Source organism: Pectinophora gossypiella, chromosome 26 (genome assembly GCF_024362695.1).
Source record: "Pectinophora gossypiella chromosome 26, ilPecGoss1.1, whole genome shotgun sequence".
Lineage (NCBI taxonomy): Eukaryota > Metazoa > Arthropoda > Insecta > Lepidoptera > Gelechiidae > Pectinophora > Pectinophora gossypiella.
This window is the reverse complement of record NC_065429.1, coordinates 2,616,290-2,638,475: the sequence shown is the minus strand read 5'-3', so window position 1 is coordinate 2,638,475 and position 22,186 is coordinate 2,616,290. Positions and strand designations below refer to the sequence as shown.

At 39.2% G+C, this 22,186-nt stretch overlaps 4 protein-coding genes across 9 annotated transcripts in view; 2 read left to right on the top strand and 2 right to left on the bottom strand.

The window, feature by feature from the left end:
* Window positions 1–2,284, top strand: part of LOC126378402 (uncharacterized) — a 128,331-nt gene extending 126,047 nt beyond the window's left edge. For both annotated transcript variants that reach the window (XM_050026739.1, XM_050026738.1), the window contains exons 12-13: window positions 305–443; window positions 730–2,284. In XM_050026739.1, the coding sequence (XP_049882696.1) occupies window positions 305–443; window positions 730–975 (385 nt within the window). In that variant the 3' untranslated portion in view covers window positions 976–2,284. The remainder of the gene's footprint in view (window positions 1–304; window positions 444–729) is intronic.
* The window catches only part of LOC126378561 (LYR motif-containing protein 4-like), a 66,953-nt gene extending 56,051 nt beyond the window's left edge, over window positions 1–10,902 (bottom strand). For 2 of the 4 annotated variants that reach the window (XR_007568091.1, XR_007568090.1), the window contains exons 1-3: window positions 9,359–9,493; window positions 8,047–8,167; window positions 6,724–6,842 (exon numbers count right to left, since the gene is read on the bottom strand). Coding sequence is in view for 2 of the 4 variants with exons in the window: in XM_050027003.1 (XP_049882960.1) it covers window positions 6,786–6,842; window positions 8,047–8,167; window positions 9,359–9,438 (258 nt within the window). In the remaining 2 variants the exon portion in view is untranslated. Of the gene's footprint in view, window positions 1–5,366; window positions 6,843–8,046; window positions 8,168–9,358; window positions 9,494–10,693 lie in introns of those variants that run through there. The other 2 variants (XM_050027003.1, XM_050027002.1) reach the window with 2 other exon arrangements.
* LOC126378395 (uncharacterized) overlaps window positions 10,049–22,186 on the top strand; it is a 32,633-nt gene continuing 20,495 nt past the window's right edge. For both annotated transcript variants that reach the window (XM_050026722.1, XM_050026721.1), the window contains exon 1: window positions 10,049–10,457. The gene's annotated coding sequence lies outside the window, so the exon portion shown is untranslated. The remainder of the gene's footprint in view (window positions 10,458–22,186) is intronic.
* Window positions 11,393–20,430, bottom strand: LOC126378505 (uncharacterized). The gene is made up of 5 exons (XM_050026916.1): window positions 20,332–20,430; window positions 15,787–15,915; window positions 14,792–15,001; window positions 13,805–13,930; window positions 11,393–12,227 (listed from the first exon to the last, which is right to left on the bottom strand). The coding sequence occupies exons 1-5, from the start codon at window positions 20,399–20,401 to the stop codon at window positions 12,052–12,054; spliced, it is 711 nt and encodes a 236-aa protein (XP_049882873.1). The 5' UTR covers window positions 20,402–20,430; the 3' UTR covers window positions 11,393–12,051.

Here is a 22,186-nt window from a genome sequence, read left to right as displayed (position 1 = left end):
ATCTCCACTCATCTCCGCACAGCTCCGCGTCAATGGAAACGCAGCCTAACGATCATCAAGATGGTTACGTCCGTAAGTTACGCTACGGTCTGCTCTTGTACCAAATAAGTAACTATTTCAGCTATCTCACACGTCTATCAGATCAGTTAGAGATTTTTATCTAGACTAATAGACATATTTCTAGACTAGACTTGCGGCTATCACAGTCACGCTGTCTATTGGTTTTGCGCAGGCGTTTGACTCGGACGCATATAAGCGTCGAGTCTTTTATTTTTTTAAATTACTCTTTTCGCTACATTTTCAGATTCACTGGGCACAGAGGCAGCAAATATCTTCACGGGAGTGGGGATCTAACCACTGAACAACCTTTGTTTGTCGAGGATACCAACCTAAATGGATACTTCAGCGACGCAAGTAATAGTGTTAGGCGGTCCCCACCAAAGGTAAACACATTTGCGTCAGTAAGTATATTCAATACAGCGCAGAATTAAAACGACACTTTTCGTTCGTTAACGTAATAGTAATTCGTGCAAAACACTTTTTTCGAATAAGTATTTTTTTGTGTGTTTATCTACGTTGAATAGCATTCGCTGCGTCTATAGTCGAAACGCGCGGTAGTTACTGTTACCGCTTCGCGCGCGATAGTGGAACCCATGCAACGGCTGTTGGAATACAGCACAGAATCTTGTCATAAAATATAATGTCATTTTTATTATTTTTTATCCCAAGGAACCCGCAGCGACCTACATGGCACCGGTAGTGGAAACACGGCGCAAGTCCCATTCAGGGTCTGGTGAAGAAGTTGACAAGAAACATAAGAAGAGAGTCCACAAGAGGAAGAGGAAGAACGGCCACCACAAGAAACACCACGGCAAGGAAGACAAGAGAAAGAGATTCAATAAGATGAACTCTGTTGAGTTGGACAGGAATGTAGTATCACTTGAGGATAGTAGCGGAGTGGGTGGCAGTAAATAGGTCCAATTATTATGGCGATAAAGTAGCTTTTACAACTGTTCGGTCTTACGGCAAAATAGTAAACAAGCTTTGAACGAAGACTGTTTAAGAATTTGCTAAACAAGCAAAAATCAGTCGAATTATTTATCAATTTGATTCAAATTTCCTGTCCGGTTTTAGGCCGGTTGAACGCATCGAATATGCATCGTACGTAAAACTTGCAATCCAGTACTCTAGCCCCTACCCCCTCCTTCCCCGTCTGGGTCTTACTTTAGGCGATGGTATAAGACCAGGTACGTTCAAAACTGACAGGTAGCATTTCAAGGTTACCCAGCTGACGTCATCCGACCCTGTGTTGCCATTTCGTAAAAAATAAATTACCCGCGTTCAATGTTAATTAACTTTGTGCTGCAAGGAAATTTTATACTTTTAGTAAAAGATTTACGTACAGTTTTAATGATTTTTATATATGTGACAAATAATAGTAATAATTAAATACATTAGTCAGTAATTCAGTTAATTTTCAATAATAAAATTTATGTCCTTGGAATGTTGGAGATACCAATTGAATGGTAACACTTACGTCATCAATGGGCTAGCAATGGCGGCTTGTCATAGGATTGAGCATACCTGGTCTTCTTATTTATACCATGCTTTAGGTTTAATAGCCATAAGGCGCAAAGGAGAGCGCACTTGATAAAGCAAAACGCGGTAAGAATTTGTGGGATATGCGTTCAACCTTGATTCAAAGCTAGTTTTCTCTATGGTAAGACCGTGTTGGCGTTTCAAGAGTTTCAATATGGGACTTTCCAAGCTACGTACCCCAAAAAATATATAGATGGCTCTGTACAGTCATGGGCAATATAATGTACCCACTTTAGGACTCCGTCGCACTAACATATTTGAGATTTAGTGAGACTTACAGTTCAATTTGTCAAAAAATTTAATGTGACATGGTACCAAAGTGTATACGTATTAATGCTCGTGACCGTACGGTCTGACGTGGTATTTACCTATTTTCTCATTGCTTGTACATAATTATTCAAAAATATAATGTTATGGCAGAGGTATGTCTAAATGGCCTCTGCAATAACATTTCTAAAAATAATTGTTGCTTGATATTTGTATAGCAGACCAGATATGTATAGAATTATGTTGCTACCTAAGTATCTTGCTTATTTTGATCAGAATAATAATGGGTGGAAGATGTGTTGTGCCTGGGTGTAATAACACTATCTGTTATCCAACATGTTGCAAGATGGCGCTGATCTTGTTTTGGGGAACGTATACTTAAAAGTTGACTGGAAGAGATTGCTACTTAGCAATAAGGCCGCCTAATGTACTCTTTCTATTTCTCTTTTGTTTTTTATTTCCTGTTGCTGCATATTTTTACATTACGTGGCCTGGATAGTCCCTTATTTGGACGGAATTCTTGTAACTTCAAAAAGTACGTAATTTGGCCCTAGATTGTTTATTTTATTAAACTATACATGTTAAGTAACAGCAATATAAATTGTTAGTAATAATAATATTTATGAACATTTGTAACATAGGCGAATACCTAATTAAAATTTATTTTTTTATTCAGTTTGATAAGTGACAGTCAATTTATACAGCAAAATAATATACATAATTCTCTGTCATTTATTGACCACATAGTAAATGTAAATTATAATTAAATTATACTTTTATTAAATAAATGATAAAAATGTATTTTTGATTTTGATACCGATTTCTCTTGTGTGGCAGGCAAAGCTTTTTTTAAAACTCTGCCATTAGTTAATATTTTCCTATTATGATTCTAGCTAGGCATTTTGTCTAGGGCGGTAGCCGTGCAGCTGAATCAATCACAGATGTAACAGTAGATTTTGAATTAACGTCCCCACTGCTGGGACACGGGCCTTCCCAATGGATGGATAGGGAGATCGGGCCTTAAACCATCACGCGGGCCCAGTGCGGATTGATGGTTATTAACGACTGCTAATGCAGCCGGGACCAACGACTTAACGTGCCTTCCGAAGCACGGAGGAGCTCGAGATGAAACCTTTTTTTTTTTGTGGTTAACTTCAACAATCGCAGACCGAGCGCGTTTACCGCTGCGCCACCGAGCTCCTCAATCGTGGTTGGCAGTATTTGCAAATTATGTAGTTTCTTTTGGTCTCGAAAACCACTGAATGAATTTGGATGCTAATTTTACTGGTAGGTTTTTTTCAAGAAGACTTTGGTAAAAGATAAAAAAATACTTTTAATAATGCTGATTCTAGTAGGGTTAAAAAGGCCATATCAAAGCTCTTTAAAGCAATATTGCAATTTGTCTGCGCATATAAAAGTAGAATAGATGAATTGCTTCGATGTGGACTTTTCAACCCCCCTGTAAACACGCATCTAATTTTATTTTAACACACGTCAATTTTAGGCAAAAATTAGAAAACCTCCCTCCCATTTTTTTAAAATGAATAATAAATAGTAATAATAATCTTCATTGAACATAGTATTAAAATTTTACATTAATAAAAAAAAATAATAATAATTTTAAGCGACTTTCGATAGGCCGGTCATAGGATGGGTGACCACAGGAAAAAAAGTTTTCATCTCGAGCTCCTCCGTGCTTCGGAAGGCACGTTAAGCCGTTGGTCCCGGCTGCATTAGCAGTCGTTAATAACCACCAATCCGCACTGGGCCCGCGTGGTGGTTTAAGGCCCGATCTCCCTATCCATCCATAGGGAAGGCCCGTGCCCCAACAGTGGGACGTTCATGGGCTGGTGATGATGATGAATAATAATTAATAATTTCATTTTATTTATTATTTGAACACGTCAAACGAGTTGCATATCAGCGAGATGCCATTTTCCATTCATTCACTCCTTCATTTTAAAATTAACAGTTGTTAATCATCCGTACCTACCTTTCGTTTTCGGTGGATAGGAAAATGACGGGTATAACTTAAAATAAATTTATGAGGTATCTGCAGGAATCTGGGCCAATGTTAAAAAATAAAAATCGAGTGCAGGATTAGATACAATTTCATTTATTTACACAACAACTTATAATTTAACAATAAATCTACACAAAATGCAACTTATAATACATTTTATTTACTTTACAAAACTATTTATTTTGAGGTGCGTCTACTTATATTATAATTACGAAAATTGTTTTTTTTTACTGGCAGCATTGGAGTAAGGATGGCAACACCGAAAGACAACGAAACCATTGAGATAAAACAATCTGTATAAGCTAGTGGCGCGGCGCCACGTTTACCTAATAAATACGCCTCGTGGACAAATTTAGTAACTATAATTAAAGCACATAATAACGGGTTCGGTTGAGGTGTTGTAAAAAGCTTGAAACGGCCTGATGTGGTGACAAAACGTGAGGACACAGTGAGTGCGGTTTGTCGTAGTGAGTTTAGTGCGAGTTCAGATGGTTCCGAACATTCCGATATCAAAAACATAAACGAGCGGCAAAGAAAGAGGGTAGACAAATATGTCTGCCCGTAGAAAATTATGGATCTACCTACTCCACTCCAATCTCATCAGTCATCCCGTGATCATGGCATTTGCAACAGTTTCGAAATATCGGGAGTCTCATATCCCCATTTAAACGCGGTAAGAACCCCGTTATTATGTGCTTTAATTATGATAATAACCGCGTAAACTTAAAACAATGTATAAATCTAGTAACTATTGATAGCTCGTTACTTTTATGTGCGTTTTTATAATTTTATTTAATTAAAGTGTAGGTTATTTTATAACCATATTCTTTGATATAACAAAGATGTTACATTATACATTATTTTTTATACACAACATTTTTTATGCTTCGCGCTAGACTCCACGACACGAAATTCCCGCGACAGCGGCGCTAGTGTCGCAGTATCTGCGTAGAATTATTATGACTTGTCATTTAGTTCCATTAAAATCCGCTGGATTTATTTCGTGGTGCTTTTCTTCTAAATGTTGAAGCTTGTAATTGGCCTCAATCTAGCTTACGTTTGTACTTAATTATTTAAGGTTCCTCTTTAAATAAATAAAATAAAATTGGATTGCCATCCTGCAATCAGTGTTGCCAATTATTTTTAAAACATTACTTGCAAATGTGATGTTGATTTCTCGTCAGTTTAAAATTTTAAATTTATTGTATTTTTATTACATCTTACGTACTCAGAGAATATCTATGTTTACACTGGTGCCGATTCTGAGAAACACAAACTTCGTTTTAGTTTAGTTAGCTAGTTCCAAAACCAGCTCTATCTCTTTTTTGTACTTATAGTGAGTAAAGGACAGTACTATTTTTGAAACGGTCAGACAGAGAAATTATAGACGGAAGTTACCAAGCGCACGCGTGCTCGTTTGCCAAAAGGGCGTATTCTCTAAAAGACCTAGGTTTACCTCACCCCCCCCCCCCCCCCCCCCTCGGTCTTACTTTAGTCTTCAATCGTATGGGCGTCACACACACAGATGCGCGTGTACGATAACGTCAACGTTATTTGTATGAAGTGTCCGGTGTGTGCTTAAAGGCAGCCTGCCGTCTATAACTCCTCTGAGTCAAACTAAATTAAAATTCAGTTTTTTTTCCCCAAAATGAGCACCTTTATTGACTTGATATACTTGACTTAATTCTCATTTTTATTTACTAAATAGAGAGTATACTGTGCTGTTCAGTAATGTGCCCCTTCCCGGGAATGTTCCCAGAGCGGGAATGCTCCCAGAGCGGGAATGCTCCCAGAGCGGGAATGCTCCCAGAGCGGGAATGCTCCCAGAGCGGGAATGCTCCCAGAACGGGAATGTTCCCGTTGAAAAACCTCTTTTAATAGTAAGGACATTGGCTGCTTTTCTTTTTCAAATTGTTCTTTCTTGTAATCTGGTGTTTGTATAACCTCCAAGACCCAGATTGCCAGACACAATAGTTAAACTTTGGCTTTGGCTTTGGATTTTAAAAGGACATTCGGTCTTACGACTATATAGTTTTGCGCTTTTTTACTCTAGTGATCCCAAAGTGGGAACATTCTCGGGAAAGTTACATCACTGGTACTGTTTAATAAAGTAATAAGCTACTTGGCAGTGAAATAAAGAATATACTAGTGAGGTACTGAATTATTTAAGGGTAAGGTTCTCTATAGTAGAACGTAAGGAATACAACGTTTAGAACGGTAACACTCCGCCCCGCACCATTGCCTATCGGGTGTCGACTTCACCCCCTCTGGGTCTTACTTTAGTCTAACGGGCCTATTTTTTTAAATTGACATAATATCGTAGACTTGCCGCATATGGCATTAACTATTTGGCCGGGCATGACCCGATACGAAAACGTCACAATAACTTTTTTAACAAATTAAACCTAAGTCTCATTAAATGTCAAATATGATAGTGCGACGGGGTTCTGAAGTGGGTACATGATATTGCTCATGACTGATTGAGTGAAGGTCTCTGCTTAGCAGTAGGACGTGTATAGGCTACATGGAGTTACCTTATTATAGTGAAAAGAAAACCTCATAATCGCCTTTTTCAACAAAACTAAATGTTTGTAATTCGAATGTTTGACCTTCGAATGTTTGAAATTCGAATGATATAAATTAGCGCGTCTATTGCGTGGTTTTGTTAAAAATCACATCCGAAAGAGATTTTTCAAAATGGAGCTTACGTGGTTCGCTATAAGGTGTCGATATTTAAGCTAATTATGTATGTTATATTATAGTATGTATGGGTTAAAATCCTGGCTGTATAGTGTATTGCAGGCTCTTAAAAGTGAATTAAGTCAACTACTTACTAGGTATTCAAGTCAATAACTTATATTATGTCGTTGAAGGTCATTTTCGGAAGCCATTTTGATTATCGCGTATTCTCTATGACGAGTTTCTCTGTTTTGAACATGTTCCCGATTGAGGTCTGAAAACAAAGTTTTTTTTATAAATTAACAATATTTTTATGGTTAGGTACCTACTCTTTTTCACAGAGACAGACTCGACGCCTTTGAAATGTGGTGTTGGAGGAGGATGGAAAAAATAAGTTGGACTGAAAGAGTTACTAATGAGGAAGTGCTAGTAAGAGTAAGGGAAAAGAGACAAAATATTGAGTTATTGAAGACAGAAGAGGCAAGATGATTGGACACAAGGAAAGAGAGGAAGGGGAAAAAACCAAGAAGAGCTTACATGGGACAGATTAAAGAGAAGGTGAACATCGTGTCTTAAAAGGAAGTGAAAGAAATGGCCTTTGATAGACAAGAATTGAGAATGCTACACCGACAAGAGCGTGGCTCTTAAATTAGTGATGAGGTACTTTATACACAATCAATATCTCTTTTTCTTACTAGTACCAAATGACAATGGGCAAAAATGTATGGAACTTGGTCCAACAACTTCCACTGATGAGACTTGCATGTAATGAATGCTTATGCTTTCCTTATAATTCTCGAAAATTCTATCAGATTCTGTCCCAGGGTTCCTTTTTTACGGCCATGTTTCTCATGATTGTCCGAAAAAGTAAGATGATTCCGTGCTTCGGAGGGCACTTTAAGCCGTTGGTCCCGGCTATTAGCCGTAAAAACACCTCCACCAACCCGCAGTGGAGCGGCGTGGTGGAGTTATGCTCCATACCCCCTCCGGTTGATTGAGGTGAGGCCTGTGCCCAGTAGTGGGACGTATATAGGCTGTTTATGTATGTATGTTAAAGGTATAAATCGGCGGTATCAATGGATAGTATAAATGGAGCATACTCCACCACGCTGCTCCACTGCGGATTGGTGGAGGTGTTTTTACGGCTAATAGCCGGGACCAACGGCTTAACGTGCCCTCCGAAGCACGGAATTATCTTACTTTTTCGGACAATCAGGTGATTCAAGCCTCAAAAGTCCTTACCAAACAAAGGACAGTATCACAAAGTGATTTCGACAATGTCCCCATCGGACCTCCAGATCGTGAGCCTAACGCTCTAACCACTAGACCACGGAGGCTGATTTATACCTTTATACCACAGCAATAAAGGCCAAGAATCCTCGCCCCCTGCGGTACGATTTTTGTTGCGTAATTTTTGTACCACAAGAATGATACCATGTTTATTTGCATTCACCAGTTTGAATTAATAAGTGTCTCACCTGTCTTTGAATTATTGCGAGATTTTCTTTCGCATATTCAATTTCCTTCTTCGCTTGTTTCTGATCTGTGATTGTCTTCTTCTCTTTGAAGGCATCCCTTACTCTCCTAATTGCGTACGATCTGCAAATTAATAAACAAAGCATAGAATAGCGAATATACTATGTATAGAACAGCAACTCTTCGCTCCCCACCAGCGGCTGAGCTAGGTTTATCTCACCCCACCTCGTTCTTAGTTTATAAATCATCGTATGGTGTCAGAAGTCACACACACAAATGTGTGTGTACGGTAATGTCAATGTGTAGTGTCTATGTCTATGTCCCCCTCCGGTTGATTGAGGGGAGGCCTGTGCCCAGCAGTGGGACGTATATAGGCAGTTTATGTAGTGTCTATGTAAAACAAGTGTTGTATGACTGACTACAAGTGCTAGGTATCTCAAATTTTGCATGGAGGTTCTTTTAAAGGACGTAAGCAATCACCTCTGAGGTACTCACTAAGATGGGATTTTGCGAAATTCTATCCCTAAAGGATTAAAATGAGGTGGCAAAGTTTGTATGAAACTTCTATAGTTTTAATAGTAGGGCTTCACGTGAATGAAGTAGTGGGTAACAACTAATTAGATTTACCTCACCTGTCTCAGTCTTATGGTAGTCTAAATTGCCATTAGCTGCTGAGGAGAAAGGGGGATAGTGCGCCTATCTGTCTCGCTTGCACTTACACCGTAAGGCAGCACGCAGTAAGAATAAGATTTATGTATGGAGTAGGTATCTGTGAGGGGCTTCTATACTCTTTTACAATTTTCAATAATTTATTTATTAAGTTATTTACCAGTAACATTTCATTACATTGTTAATACTGAGAATGTATTACAATATGAATGTTGTTAATATAATACAATGATAACTAAAAACATTAATTAGGGAACGAGTATTAAGTAATTGAGACTAATTAAGAGGAGATAAAAAATATCTTATACAATAAATTCTGAGGAAGGAAAAGTACTAGATGGAGAGACAGAGACAAATTACGCCCACAATTCTTATCGGACTGGGCACAGTCGCAGTAACTATTAAAGAAATCTGTGGCAGTCGGTAATCATGAAGAGACAATTCGCCACACTCGTTATTGTCTAAATTGGATATGACGAACCCTATCAACAGGTTACGTACTTACTCACTTAGTACACCAAAAACACACAAGCATACACTCATAACAGTATTAATTAGTACTAAAGTTTAAGACGAAATAAGAATTTCCCAATTTTTTAAGGTTATATATTAAGTAATGAGAAAACATTGTGCAATTCGTTATACCTGAAGTTGTAGTTAGGAAATTTCTCCGATTCTCTCAAAAGCGATTTGTACAGAGACAAAATTTGCGTCTTAGAAGCCATTTCTTTGAATTTCTTCACAAGAATTTTTCTGGAAAATTGAAATTGTAAATAGAAGTTGTTCTGTTTTACGCAAAACATATTAACTTAATAGTTTCAAAAAGGTTTGTTAAATTTTACGTTATCTACGCATCTAGATTTTATATGAAAAAATAAGTGTATATATAAACGTATATTTACTTTTTCTTAATAATTAACTTCACTCAATTTGTTAAATAAATAAATTTAATATATTTTCCGTTCCAGTCGACTGCGTGCGACAGAACGTAAAATTAACGTGTCATTACACGCAGTTTTAAACTTTATATATTTGAAATGTATTTGTTAAATATGTAAAATGGAACGTAAAGTAAAATGTTGCTAGTTAAATATCATCTCCCTTTTATTGGGTACTGTCTCATCAAATATTTCAAGTTCAGTGATGCATGCTTTGATAAAGTAATAAATATTAAAATCACAATAAAAGAAGAAAACAAATAATTCACATTATAATAGTGGTCTTATGACTTTTCCATTAAAATCCACCAACGTGATTATAAGGTCCCGCGTCTCGTGCCACGTACTCTAAATGGGGAAATTAAGTAATACATTTAGCAACCCCAAAATGGCTGCAACCAGTTATTGAACAAGTGCGCATCAAAGTTTCTCTTGTAAATAAATTACGATAATTTAATAATAAGCTTAACGTAATTATCAAAGTTATGAAATAAATTGCTGAAGTAGGAACGGCGAACCTGTGGCATGGAGTGAAATAATGTCGGCACATCGGGAACAATTTATTTGATGCATTTACAAAGTTTTACAACATTATCATGAAAGTAAATTGTTTGGCATCAACATGCAAAAGCAAAAGTCATTTTTATATATTTTTTAATTAAAAAGTTTATGTGGATTCCCTCGTTTTGTTTGATAGTCAATATTTTACTTTCTTCTACCTTCGCGCGACATTTGTTCTGTGTGTTTATTTACGATAAAACCAACAAATCGTGTTAAGTGTTTCTACATTCGTCGTCGTACCTACAGTGAGTATTTTTACTTCTATTTAATACTTGTTTGAACATTTATTTTCTGTTGACAAGCACTTGAAATAACCCTATTAAGTACTTAAGGCATACATCAAGGTTTTTTCCTCTTAAAACCTTTTATTCCTAAGAGTTATAATGGGAAATTGTTACTGTAATTTTTGACTTTGCGTAATTCAAAGTTGTGTAATTTGGAAAGCGCATTATGTGTTAGTAAATAGTTATGGTCTACTTACTGCTACATTAGTATTCCCTTCACTATTTCAGCCTTTTAAATCCATACACATAATAAGTACAAGAATAATGCCTACTGGTAATTATGTTTTAATGTTTTTATAAGTCATTTGTGTGTTTCTAAGAATACCTTCTTACAATCTTCAACACTTGAGCTCATTCTATAAATAGACAACTAGTACTTAAGACTTTCAACCACTTAGACTGGCACTGTTGTTTATTATTGCTAGATTTGAAGGCATAAGTTTTTTTTTTTTTTAATTTTTATATAAATTATTTATGTTTATAGTTTTTTAAGCTTTTACACATATAAAATGCAAATTTGTTTTAATGAAAATGATTACCTACTTACCAAATAAAAAGTCAATTAATTAAAAAAATAAATAATATTTTATAAAATAAAATTAAAACCTATTTTTTTATCTTAGGAATATCAGCAGGGTTGTATTACTTGATTGTCCAAAAAAGTAAGATGATTCCGTGTTTCGGAGGGCACGTTAAGTAGTTAAAAACATCTCCGACAACTCGCAGTGGAGCAATGTGGTGGAGTATGCTCCATACCTTCTCCGGTGGATTGAAGGGAGGCCTGTGCCCAGCAGTGGGACGTATATAAGCTGATCATGTATGTATATGCGATCGTTGGAGGCACGTAATGAAGAAAATATACGATAGGGCAGGGAGTGATAATAATTATTTTGGTGTATCTTTTTTCTATTTATTTAAGAAGCTTTTACAAGATGTTAAATATCATCCCAAATCCCATACAAAAGTTTTCCTAAAATGATGTTAACGCCATCTCTGGATCTCATAATGTTGGAACTAAATTTACTCTATAATGGTGCTAATTCCTGTAAATACCATCTAATTTTATTTTAAGTTATATCTGTCATTTTCTTATCCGCCGAAAAGGAAAGGGACGGGTAATCGACAAGCATAAAATTTATGGAACACACGTCAATTTTAAGCACAAATCTAAACCAACCGTCTAAAAATTTTACATCCGTCAATAACCCGACACAGTTAGTAGACAGCATGTCAAACGGATTGCATACCAGCGACGTACCTTTTGATTCGCCCGGGTTATTCATTCATTTACTCATTCTTCCTAAAATTAAGAGCTGTGAATCATCCGTCCCTTTCCTTTTCGACGGATATGAAAATGACGGATATAACTTAAAATAAAATTAGGCGGTGTCTGCAGGAATCGGGGCCATTGTACATATTAATACATGATTAATGACAAAAACAAAAAATAAAACAAAAGGTACAAAAGGTGGACTTATCTCTAAAAGAGAGCCCCGGATGGAACTAACTGGAAAACTCCCCGTTAATTTGGTGTTATGCGTATGTTATTGTCAAATCAATGCACATTTAAGGTAAAAGGTTCGCCATTGAAGGCATAGCTGTTGTATCGACTGTCTAGCTGCCAAGCTTGGCAGTATATGACGCTGCCATTATCGGATTCCGTCAAATTGTGCCCCTTCCACCGGTATCCTCCCGCTTGGTAACCGACATAGACCTGCCTTTCTATGTGACCTGTGAAGAATATTAGATTACATATGCTTTCATCATCAATAATTTAAGAGCCACGCTCTTGTCTGTGTAGCATTCTCCATGCTACTTTTTTAGGGAAAAATGGGCAGTAAGTAAGTAAAATCTTTATTTCCTCTACAAAAACACATGGATACATAAATACATACAAAAATACAATATTTGTAGAGGCTGGAGCCTAAACTAGGATACCCTGTGTTTTAGGACTCCAGGCTTCCACGTCCAGAAAGTCATGGGCAAGAGAAAATTACAAAATAGAAAAGAAGTGTGTATGTGTGTGTGCGTGTGCTGTGCGTGTGTGTGGTGGTTTCCTTCTTGCCTTCCGCCCTGCGGTACTAAGTCTGACGCGAGTGGACAGTCGGGTGATCAGCCTGCAATGTCCTAAACAAACTAGGGATCCAAATGTTTTTTGTGATATGTCTTCACCGGGATTCGAACCCGGAACCTCCGGATGGTGAGTCCAACGCTCATCGTCGTCGTCTTGAGGGTGTTAAAAGCATAGATTTACTACTACCGTAGATTGAACGTCAGCGCTCAGAAAGTGGTGAGTTACTGTTAATATACTGACGTTGACAGTACGTTACCTCAGTGCGCGATTAGGCGCCGAACTGGCAACACGGGGAAGTGCGTGCCAAAAACTTGCAAAAATAGAAGCTCAAAGCGAAAAAAGGGTGGAATATCATATTTCTAATAAGTAATGACATTGTGCATTGCCAACCATTGCCCAATGGCTCAAATTAGCTTCCAAACGTTTTTTCGATTCTGCTCCGCACCACCCAAATCCCCTGGTAGTTGCGGCTTCCGAATACATCCCGCTTAGGGACGGTACTGAAAAGTATCGGCGTCCGAAGGACGTAATATACGATCCCGACGACCCGATTACTCTAGCCATAGAGGCAGCCAATCAGCTCGCGACACCAAACACTTCAGGACCCCGATACCGACCCCGCCGGCGTGGTCGACGATTTCCCTCATTCAGCGCTTATCGCTATCGACCCACTAGGGTCGATTAATTCTTTCAAATATTTTTCCTCTCAGACGACGCCCTGAGCCGAGGTTCGCGCCCAACTGGGCACCCTCAGGCCTGTTGTCTTAAACGTTGTACCGGGTGAGAGCCTTCAGCGCTCCCCATTTGTCCGGCCAAGTAGTTAATGCCATCTGCGGCAAATCTACAATAAGTCACGTCAAAAAAAAAAAAAAAAAACATTGTGCATTTTATCATAGTATTAACATTTTAATTTTCGTAGTAAAACCCACCAAAATTATTATTTTGCATTCATCATCATCAGCCCATTAACGTCCCCACTGCTGGGGCACGGGCCTTCCCTATGGATGGATAGGGAGATCGGGCCTTAAACCATCGCGCGGGCCCAGTGCGGATTGATGGTTATTAACGACTGCTAGTGCAGCCGGGACCAACGACTTAACGTGCCTCCCGAAGCACGGAGGAGCTCGAGATGAAAACTTTTTTTTTTGTGGTCACCCATCCTATGACCGGCCTTTGCGAAAGTTGCTTAACTTCAACAATCGCAGACCGGGCGCATTAAAAGAAGTAGGCTCACCCTGCCGCTGTCGTATGTCGATCACCGGGTAGCGCATGTTCTCAGCTGTGCACGTATACTCGACGTAGTCACCAGCTTTATAGGAACTGGCTGCTGGCCGCACGCTCAACGTTAATTTCTCTTTACCTGAAAGACAACATATTAAACGTTGTACCGGGTGAGAGCCTTCAGCGCTCCCCATTTGTCCGGCCAAGTAGTTAATGCCATCTGCGGCAAATCTACAATAAGTCACGTCAAAAAAAAACCAGCCACGCTCTTGTCGGTGTAGAATTCTCCATGCTACTGTTTTAGGGAAAATAGGGCAGTGGTTTCCCTCTGTTCAGTTTCTTTTCTTGTTTGGGTTGTGAGGTGGATTACCAACCTCATCAACCCTGGTGTCAGGGTGACTATTGAGCCGCCAAAGAACCCCTGACATGACTCATGTAACGACTACTTACTTACATCAGTAAGTAGTAACCGGGACCAACGGCTTCCGAAGCACGGATCATCTTACTTTCGGACAATCAGGTGATCAGCCTGTAATGTCCTAACCAAACTATGGATCACAAAGTTTTCACAATTTTTATTATGTATCCGTGGGCAAGGGTTCTATGTTATCTATTTACTTGTTCTGTACACCCTGTACTTCTCACCTAAGGGCACCGCTCATATCAGAGATTTCTTGAACGCACCCCTAGAAGCGTCTTAGGAGCCGCACGCGCCGCAGTCAGCGCATTTTGCGGCAAAATGCGAGTCGTGCGCCGCGGATGGGTGCGCGACGTCGCATAGTTGGGGATGTTCATTAAAAAGGTTAAGTTCGATCTACTCTGAGCCGTGCGTGTATGAAACGATTGATGAATGTGGAGGAAGCAAGAGGTTTGTCAGGATCGAGGCAAATGGAATTCCATAGTTGCTTACCCCAGTGGGAAATGGGCGTGGGTTTATGTATGTATGTTTATTGCACACCCAAACAGGTACAAGGAAAAACTAAAAAAGTATTGTACTCACTTTTTTTTTCTATGGCTTGTGATCCCCCTTCGACCTGTATAGGTATCTTATCCGAAAACGCATAGAATGTGTTCAACTGTCCTGGTCTATCCGCTCTTTTCCTAAAGAACGAGGCTGCACAGAAGACCTCTGTACCATGGTCTGAAGACTGAATTGTCTTCCGCCAAACCAGTCCGTTATGACCCGCTATCATTCTGCGTTCTACTGAGCCTGAAAAAAAAAGAAAAACGTTGTTGCAGCTAGAGTGGTAAATAAAACCATTTTTTCTACTCCTCTACTTTAATCTGGCATTTAAATAACCAAAAAGTCTAATATAAGTACATACATAATTAAACTCTTTGAAAAAGTGTACGCTCTATGGCCTATAAAAGCATTGTTTACAAAGTGTAACTGTACTATAATGTCGCCAAAAAAGCATTGTTGTTGTTTTTTTTTTTTGACCTGGAAACTGGCACCTTTACTTTGTTTGGTGCCATAGATATACTATAAAAAAAAGTATACATTTGCCGCCATTTTCCCGCGCGTTGGAAAATAAATTGGAAAATTTTTGTGTTTCGTTTAAAATTACGTCGTCGTAGAAAAAGTATTGTATGCAACGTTGTATAACTAGGTCAAAAAATGCTCGTGGCGTGTCTTATTGCGATGTTCGCCAAGGCTCACATCGCAACTCACGCCACTCGCATTTTTTGACCCTTCTTATACAACTGTTGCATAAAATACTATAATAATTCTCGTGAAAAAATCCGAAAAACGTCCGATTAAATTTGAATTTAGAACATTGACATTAATAATTAAAGACTTTTTGATTACCTATACACATTGTAAAATTACATTTATTTATTTAAATTATTTTATGATTTTCGTATTTCGAATTTGGATATTATATTGCAAGTCGCAATCCATGAATCCTTGGCGAAGAAATGATTGATTTGATTCACATAGATTTATGAACGGTTTTTTTTGTTTTTTCGTCTATGTAACCTTATTTCTCTTACCTTGTGCCTGCTTCCAAACGATGGTAGATTCTGGCCTGAATAAGTCGTGAGCAGTACAATTATACTCCACGACGTCGCCAACCCTCACCGGATTCGTTGCATTCGTGGTGACGTCAAACGTTACTGGAGCTGGAACAGAAAAAAAAAACACTTTTGTCTGGCCAAGTAGTGAATGGAAACCACAGAATAAACCATCATCATCTTCAATTTCAGAGCCACGCTCTTGTCGGTGCAGCATTTTCATGCAGCATAGAATAAATCAGGGTACCCAAAACTATTATCATCATCACAGGTCACTTACCTAACCTGAAAATTGCCAGAGGGCAACACTGACTTTCAACCCTCACCTATTATCGGACAGAGTACTGCGGGGCGGAAGGTAAGAGGGAAACCACTGCTGGCATCCCTAACATCTCCCTAGAGATGATGATGTTGCAGAATAATCGATTCTATCTATCTATCTACTCAGCCTGTATCAACCCACTGCTAGGTATTAGGCCTCCTCTCTTTCACGCCATCCTTTCCCGTCCTGTGCAAGTTTCATCCATTGCTTTCCGGCATACCACCGAAATCTTCCATCGTGTGGGTTGTGAGTTGGATTTCTAACTCCATCAACCCTGGTGTCAGGGTTACTATTGAGCCGCCAAAGCCCCTGACATGGCTCACGTACTGACTACTTACTACCGGAATAATCAATTGGAATTGGAATAATCGATGATGGACCCCTAAATAATCTAAACATCGATATGGCTGTAATCGATATTGTAAATACTATTTATTGGTTCTTAGCCTATTGAGGTTACATTCCTTGGCCTTTATTATTATTAGCCTGTGTGATCCCACTGCTGGGCAAAGGCCTCCCCCATGTCTTTCCAAGTATCCCGGTTCTGTGCGAGCTCTATCCAGTCTTTTCGATAACCGTCGAGATCATCGCGCCATCGTTTCCGGGGTCTACCACGTCTACGGTGGCCGTCCTGTGGTACCCAGTGCGTGATGATCTTTGCCCATCGTTCCGGATGCATGCGGCATACGTGTCCAGCCCAGTCCCACTTTAGCCTGGCGGTCTTCCTGCCAACATCAGCTATACTGCTAGCTGGTTTTTGAGCTCAGCACAGTGTTTAGTGTGTGTGTGTGTGTGTGTGTGTGTTTGTGTGTGTGTTTGTGTGTGTGTGTGTGTGTGTTTGTGCGTGTGTGTGTGTTTGGCCTTTATTGACCTGAAAAAACTATGAACAGCTGAGAGTGCTCTCATCAAGCATCTCAATTGGACTTATGAAGCGATCACATTGAGGCCACGGTCAGTTGAGGAAACCATCGTCAGTACAATCGACTGGACGCCAAATGTAATGGTGCATATGTCGTGGCCAGATTCCCTAAAAAATAGCACGGAGAATGCTACACTGACAAGAGCGTGGCTTTTAAATTATTGATGATTATTACTGAGGAGCTCGGTGGCGCAGCAGTAAACGCGCTCGGTCTGCGATTGTTGAAGTTAAGCAACTTTCGCAAAGGACCGGCCTTTGCGATAGGATGGGTGACCACAAAAAAAAAAGTTTTCATCTCGAGCTCGTCCGTGCTTCGGAAGGCACGTTAAGCCGTTGGTCCCGGCTGCATTAGCAGTCGTTAATAACTACCAATCGCGTGGTGGTTTAAGGCCCGATCTCCCTATCCACCCATAGGGAAGGCCCATGCCCCAGCAGTGGGGACGTTAATGGGCTGATGATGATGATTATTATTGCGTATGGCAGACAAAAATAAAATATCCTGCGTGGATCATATATCCAGCTGAAGTTCCCCTAACCAAGTCTGCCGCATCCGGCACACAATGCAGTTCGGCTATGCCACCTGGGAACCGGTGCAGAGGGCACTCGTTCACTATGTGAGATATGGTTTGATCCGGGTGACCACATTCACAGTGTGGCGACTCCTTTAAGCCCCATTTATGTAGGTGATGGTTTGACTTTCAATGGTTGGTCCTACACCGGTTCAGTCGGATCCTGATTTTTCGCTTGGATAATACTAAAGTTTAAAAAAGTGTTAACTTTAGTGATGATACTAAATCGTATATTACATTAATCACACTTCGTACCCGTTCGTTAGGGGTCTAGAGGTGGCATCGACGATGAAGGGAAGCCAGTTGGAAACAATCTATCAGTTTCTATATCGGGTCATGTACAGTAGATGGACTATCGTAGATGTATAAACTTAACGCCTATGGTGTATATTGTGGTGGGCAGAGCGACGTTCCCCAATAAATGTACAGATGGCACTGAATACTTTATGGTGATGATTAGCCATTTTCCCATTGCTCGGGTAGGTACGTAATTATACAAAAATATAGTGTAATAGCAGAGGCGTATATAAATAATTGTTGCTTGATACTTGAATAAGATATGTATATCATTATGTTGCTACCTATTTTGCGTCTTATTTTGATCAGAACAATAATGGGTGGAAGATGTAATTGTGCCTGGGTGTAATCATCATCATCATCATCATCAGCCCATTAGCGTCTCCACTGCTGGGGCACGGGCCTTCCTTATGGATGGATAGGGAGATCGGGCCTTAAACCACCACGCGTTTGGTAGTTATTAACGACTGCTAATGCAGCCGGGACCAACGGCTTAACGTGCCTTCCGAAGCACGGAGGAGCTCGAGATGAAAACTTTGTTGTTTTTTTTTTGTGGTCACCCATCCTATGACCGGCCTTTGCGAAGGTTGCTTAACTTCAACAATCGCAGACTGAGCGCGTTAACCGCTGCGCCACCGAGCTCCTCAGCCTGGGTGTAATAACAAGGGTCATTCATACCCAAAAACGAAGATAAAAGAAGCATCATGTCTGTTATCCGTGAAATTAGAAAGTTAAACGAAGGTAACATGTACAGCGCCATCTACTTATATTGTTTTTAGGGAGCGTGGCCTGGACACTCCATCACTCATCCACCACTTTCATTGAACCTTTAGTCGTTAAGGAGTAAGGGCTCCCACACATAAACACGATACGATGTCGCGTCGTACAACGATCTTCTTCTTCTATCGTGTGGGTTGTGAGGTGGATGACCAACCTCATCAATCCTGGTGTCAGGGTTACTATTGAGCCGCCAAAGGCCCCTGACATGGCTCATGTAACGACTACTTACTTACATCAGTAAGTAGTAACCGGAACCAACGGCTTAACGTGCCTTTCGACGATCATACTTTTTGGACAATCAGGTGATCAGCCTGTAATGTCCTAACCAAACTAGGGATCACAAAGTGATTTTTGTGATATGCCCCCACCGGGATTCGAACCCGGGACCTCTGGATCGTGAGCCCAACACTCAACCACTGGACCACGGAGGCTCTCACCCTTATTAATGCTGAAAATGTATTGCGATAAAAATATTATAAATATAAGGGCCCCGATTCCTGGAGACACCGCCTAATTTTATTTTAAGTTATATCCGTCATTTTCATATCCGTCGAAAAGGAAAGGGACGGATGATTCACAGCTCTTAATTTTAGGAAGAATGAGTAAATGAATGTGTCGGGTTATTGACTGATGTAAAATTTTTAGACGGTTGGTTTAGATTTGTGCTTAAAATTGACGTGTGTTCCATAAATTTTATGCTTGTCGATTACCCGTCCCTTTCCTTTTCGGCGGATAAGAAAATGACAGATATAACTTAAAATAAAATTAGATAGTATTTACAGGAATTAGCACCAATGCAATGATATATTATTATAAATATACGTACAACGATGAGCATCGTAAAATAACACGACATCGTAACGTGCCACGCACCGTGCGATGCCGTTGATACAGTGGGGGCGATGTTAGTTCATTCCAAAAAATGGAACGCAATAGACGCATTCTGCTTCTGATGTTAATAAGATGAAGAAAGAAAAGACAGATACTCAGAAGATACTGGATACATCCATTTCATCATCGGTCATCTTTGAATTTCTAATAACATGTGTCTACACTCAGCGGGATCCCCTGTCTGGGAGACATAAGAGTGATGCAGAGAATTAGATCTGGATTTGTTCTGCTGAATTATGCTGAAAACAATTTGTTCCGTTGAAAAAACGGAAATACAAAGTTTTCTATCCGACCTCCAGCCAGCGGGATATTTACCAAAGTTAAGTCTGATGAAGTATAAATTGGTATTAACTTTTAGATCTGCATTTATTCTGTTCAACAAAACAAAAAAAAACTTCTGACATCTTTACTTCAGCTACAATGAAGCTGCAATGAAACCTCCAGTCAGCGGACTTTTTCTCTCAATGACATTCTTTTGTAATTTTTACACTAAATTAATAAAAATTGAACTTTTTACGACTATAATTTCACTTAAATTACCTATTCGTACATCTAGTGCTTAATATAAAAAGTATAAAAACAACTACGCAGGATTGCATCGTGAGTTTCTAACGTCACGACGTCGTATCGTGTTCATGTGTGGGAGCCCTAAGAGAGCTTGGGCGGTTTGTCTGTCTCGCTCGCACGCGCGATGTAAGGCGGCACACGATGCTGACATATACTTTTAATTAAAAAAAAAAACTTACGAATTGGGTTCTCCCAAGTACCAACGTACAAACAATATAAACACAAATTAGTTAAAACTACTGCGACCATCTTGAAATACGTGCACAAACTAACTACATTCCATTGGACCAGGGACTTGTTATCTATCAATATTAGAAATGCGAAAGTAACTGTCTGTCTGTTACTCTTTCCCGGTTAAACCGCTGAACCGATTTCGATGAAATTGTACATAACACGGCATCACACTTGTATCTCCACACTTCTAAGGAATGGAATTCTTTGCCGTCTTCTGTGTTTCCGAATGCATTATAACCAAGGTGCTTTCAACGCCAGAGTGAACAGGCACCTCCTGGGCGAGCTCGTTCAGTCTGGGGCCAAGAGCAAACCCATCAAAGGTTAAAAAAAAATCAATACAACAATTAAACATAACAACAACAACAACAACAACAATAGGGTCGTGTACTAGGTTCAAGATAAATTATGAAATTCTGATTACTAAATAAAGACACATCTAAAACTAACGAAAAACATTTTCTTTTTTCTATTAAACTTATTTATGAATTTTAATCAAGAAAAACGTAATAATAAGTCCGACATTTTGTCACGTTTTTCTATGACGTCACAGAGTGCTTTTTCATACAAATTCCATAGTAATTTCGTGTTTTGACGTTTAGTAAAAAGTAACTGATTTGACTAGTTGGAAACTAGCCTATTATCTATGATCCAAACATGAATTCAAACTTATGACGTTACGGATACAATACAGTCACGAGCAATATAATGTACCCACTTTAGGACTGTCGCACTGACATATTTGACATTTAGCGAGACTTACACTTCAATTTGTCAAAAAAGTTAACGTGACATGGTACCAAAGTGTATGCATATTAATGCTCGTGACCGAACAATGTCAGACGCAGAGAACTGGATAGTTTTTATCGCGGAAATCATCTCTTGCGGGGATGAAAAGGGGAGTGGAAAAACATGCAGCGTGCGATAACCGAAGTACACGCGGACGAAGACGCGGGCGCAAGTCTAGTAATTTATAATTAGTAATAATAATTAATAAGTATGACAGTAGGTATTTCATAATTACAGTAATTATTATAATAGTAATTATTATCATTCGCACAGTTATATCACTACGAGTTTAATAAGAGGTAGGTACACCGTATTCGCCGGACAATTAATTATACGCAAATATTCATTACCTAATTTTTTGGATTGCCAACCAACTTTTCGCGTAAAAATGGTTGACATGAGTTTTATTTCCCAACTAAATTGATTAATAATTTGACATAGCAACGCTCACTCCTCGCCAGCAATGTTCAAGTCCCATGTAATGGGGTGCAACCCTATTAACCGGGCATAAATCCTGGAAATCACATGATATCAATTATCAATCATGATTTTCCTAGTATTATTCCGTTTTTCACGGGGTCCAGTTATTCAGAACAAATCTGGAGTCGATTTTATTCCCCCACTGTATTTTATCACATTTTTAGCCAAGACAAACATGGCCGTAGAAAAAAAAACCCGGGACACAATGATAGAAAGCCAGAATTATAGGGAAAGCATAAGCTTTCATTGCATATAAGTCTCATCAGTGGAAGTTCTTGGACCAACTTTCATACAAATGTGCCCATTGTCATTTGCTATATTCTGTTTGTTCTGCTGACCCTGGCAGGCGGCAGGCGTGAGGTATCTGTAACATTTGTTTTTTTTTAAAAAGAACAATATTAGCGCAGTTTCATATGGCAACTGAAAATATTACCACATGAGTCATAAAACAAAGGTCCAGTTACGAACAGTTTGTTTATATTAAACAGTGCTCCTATTGATAACCTCAGAGAGTCGCGCGCGTTGAGTCATTAG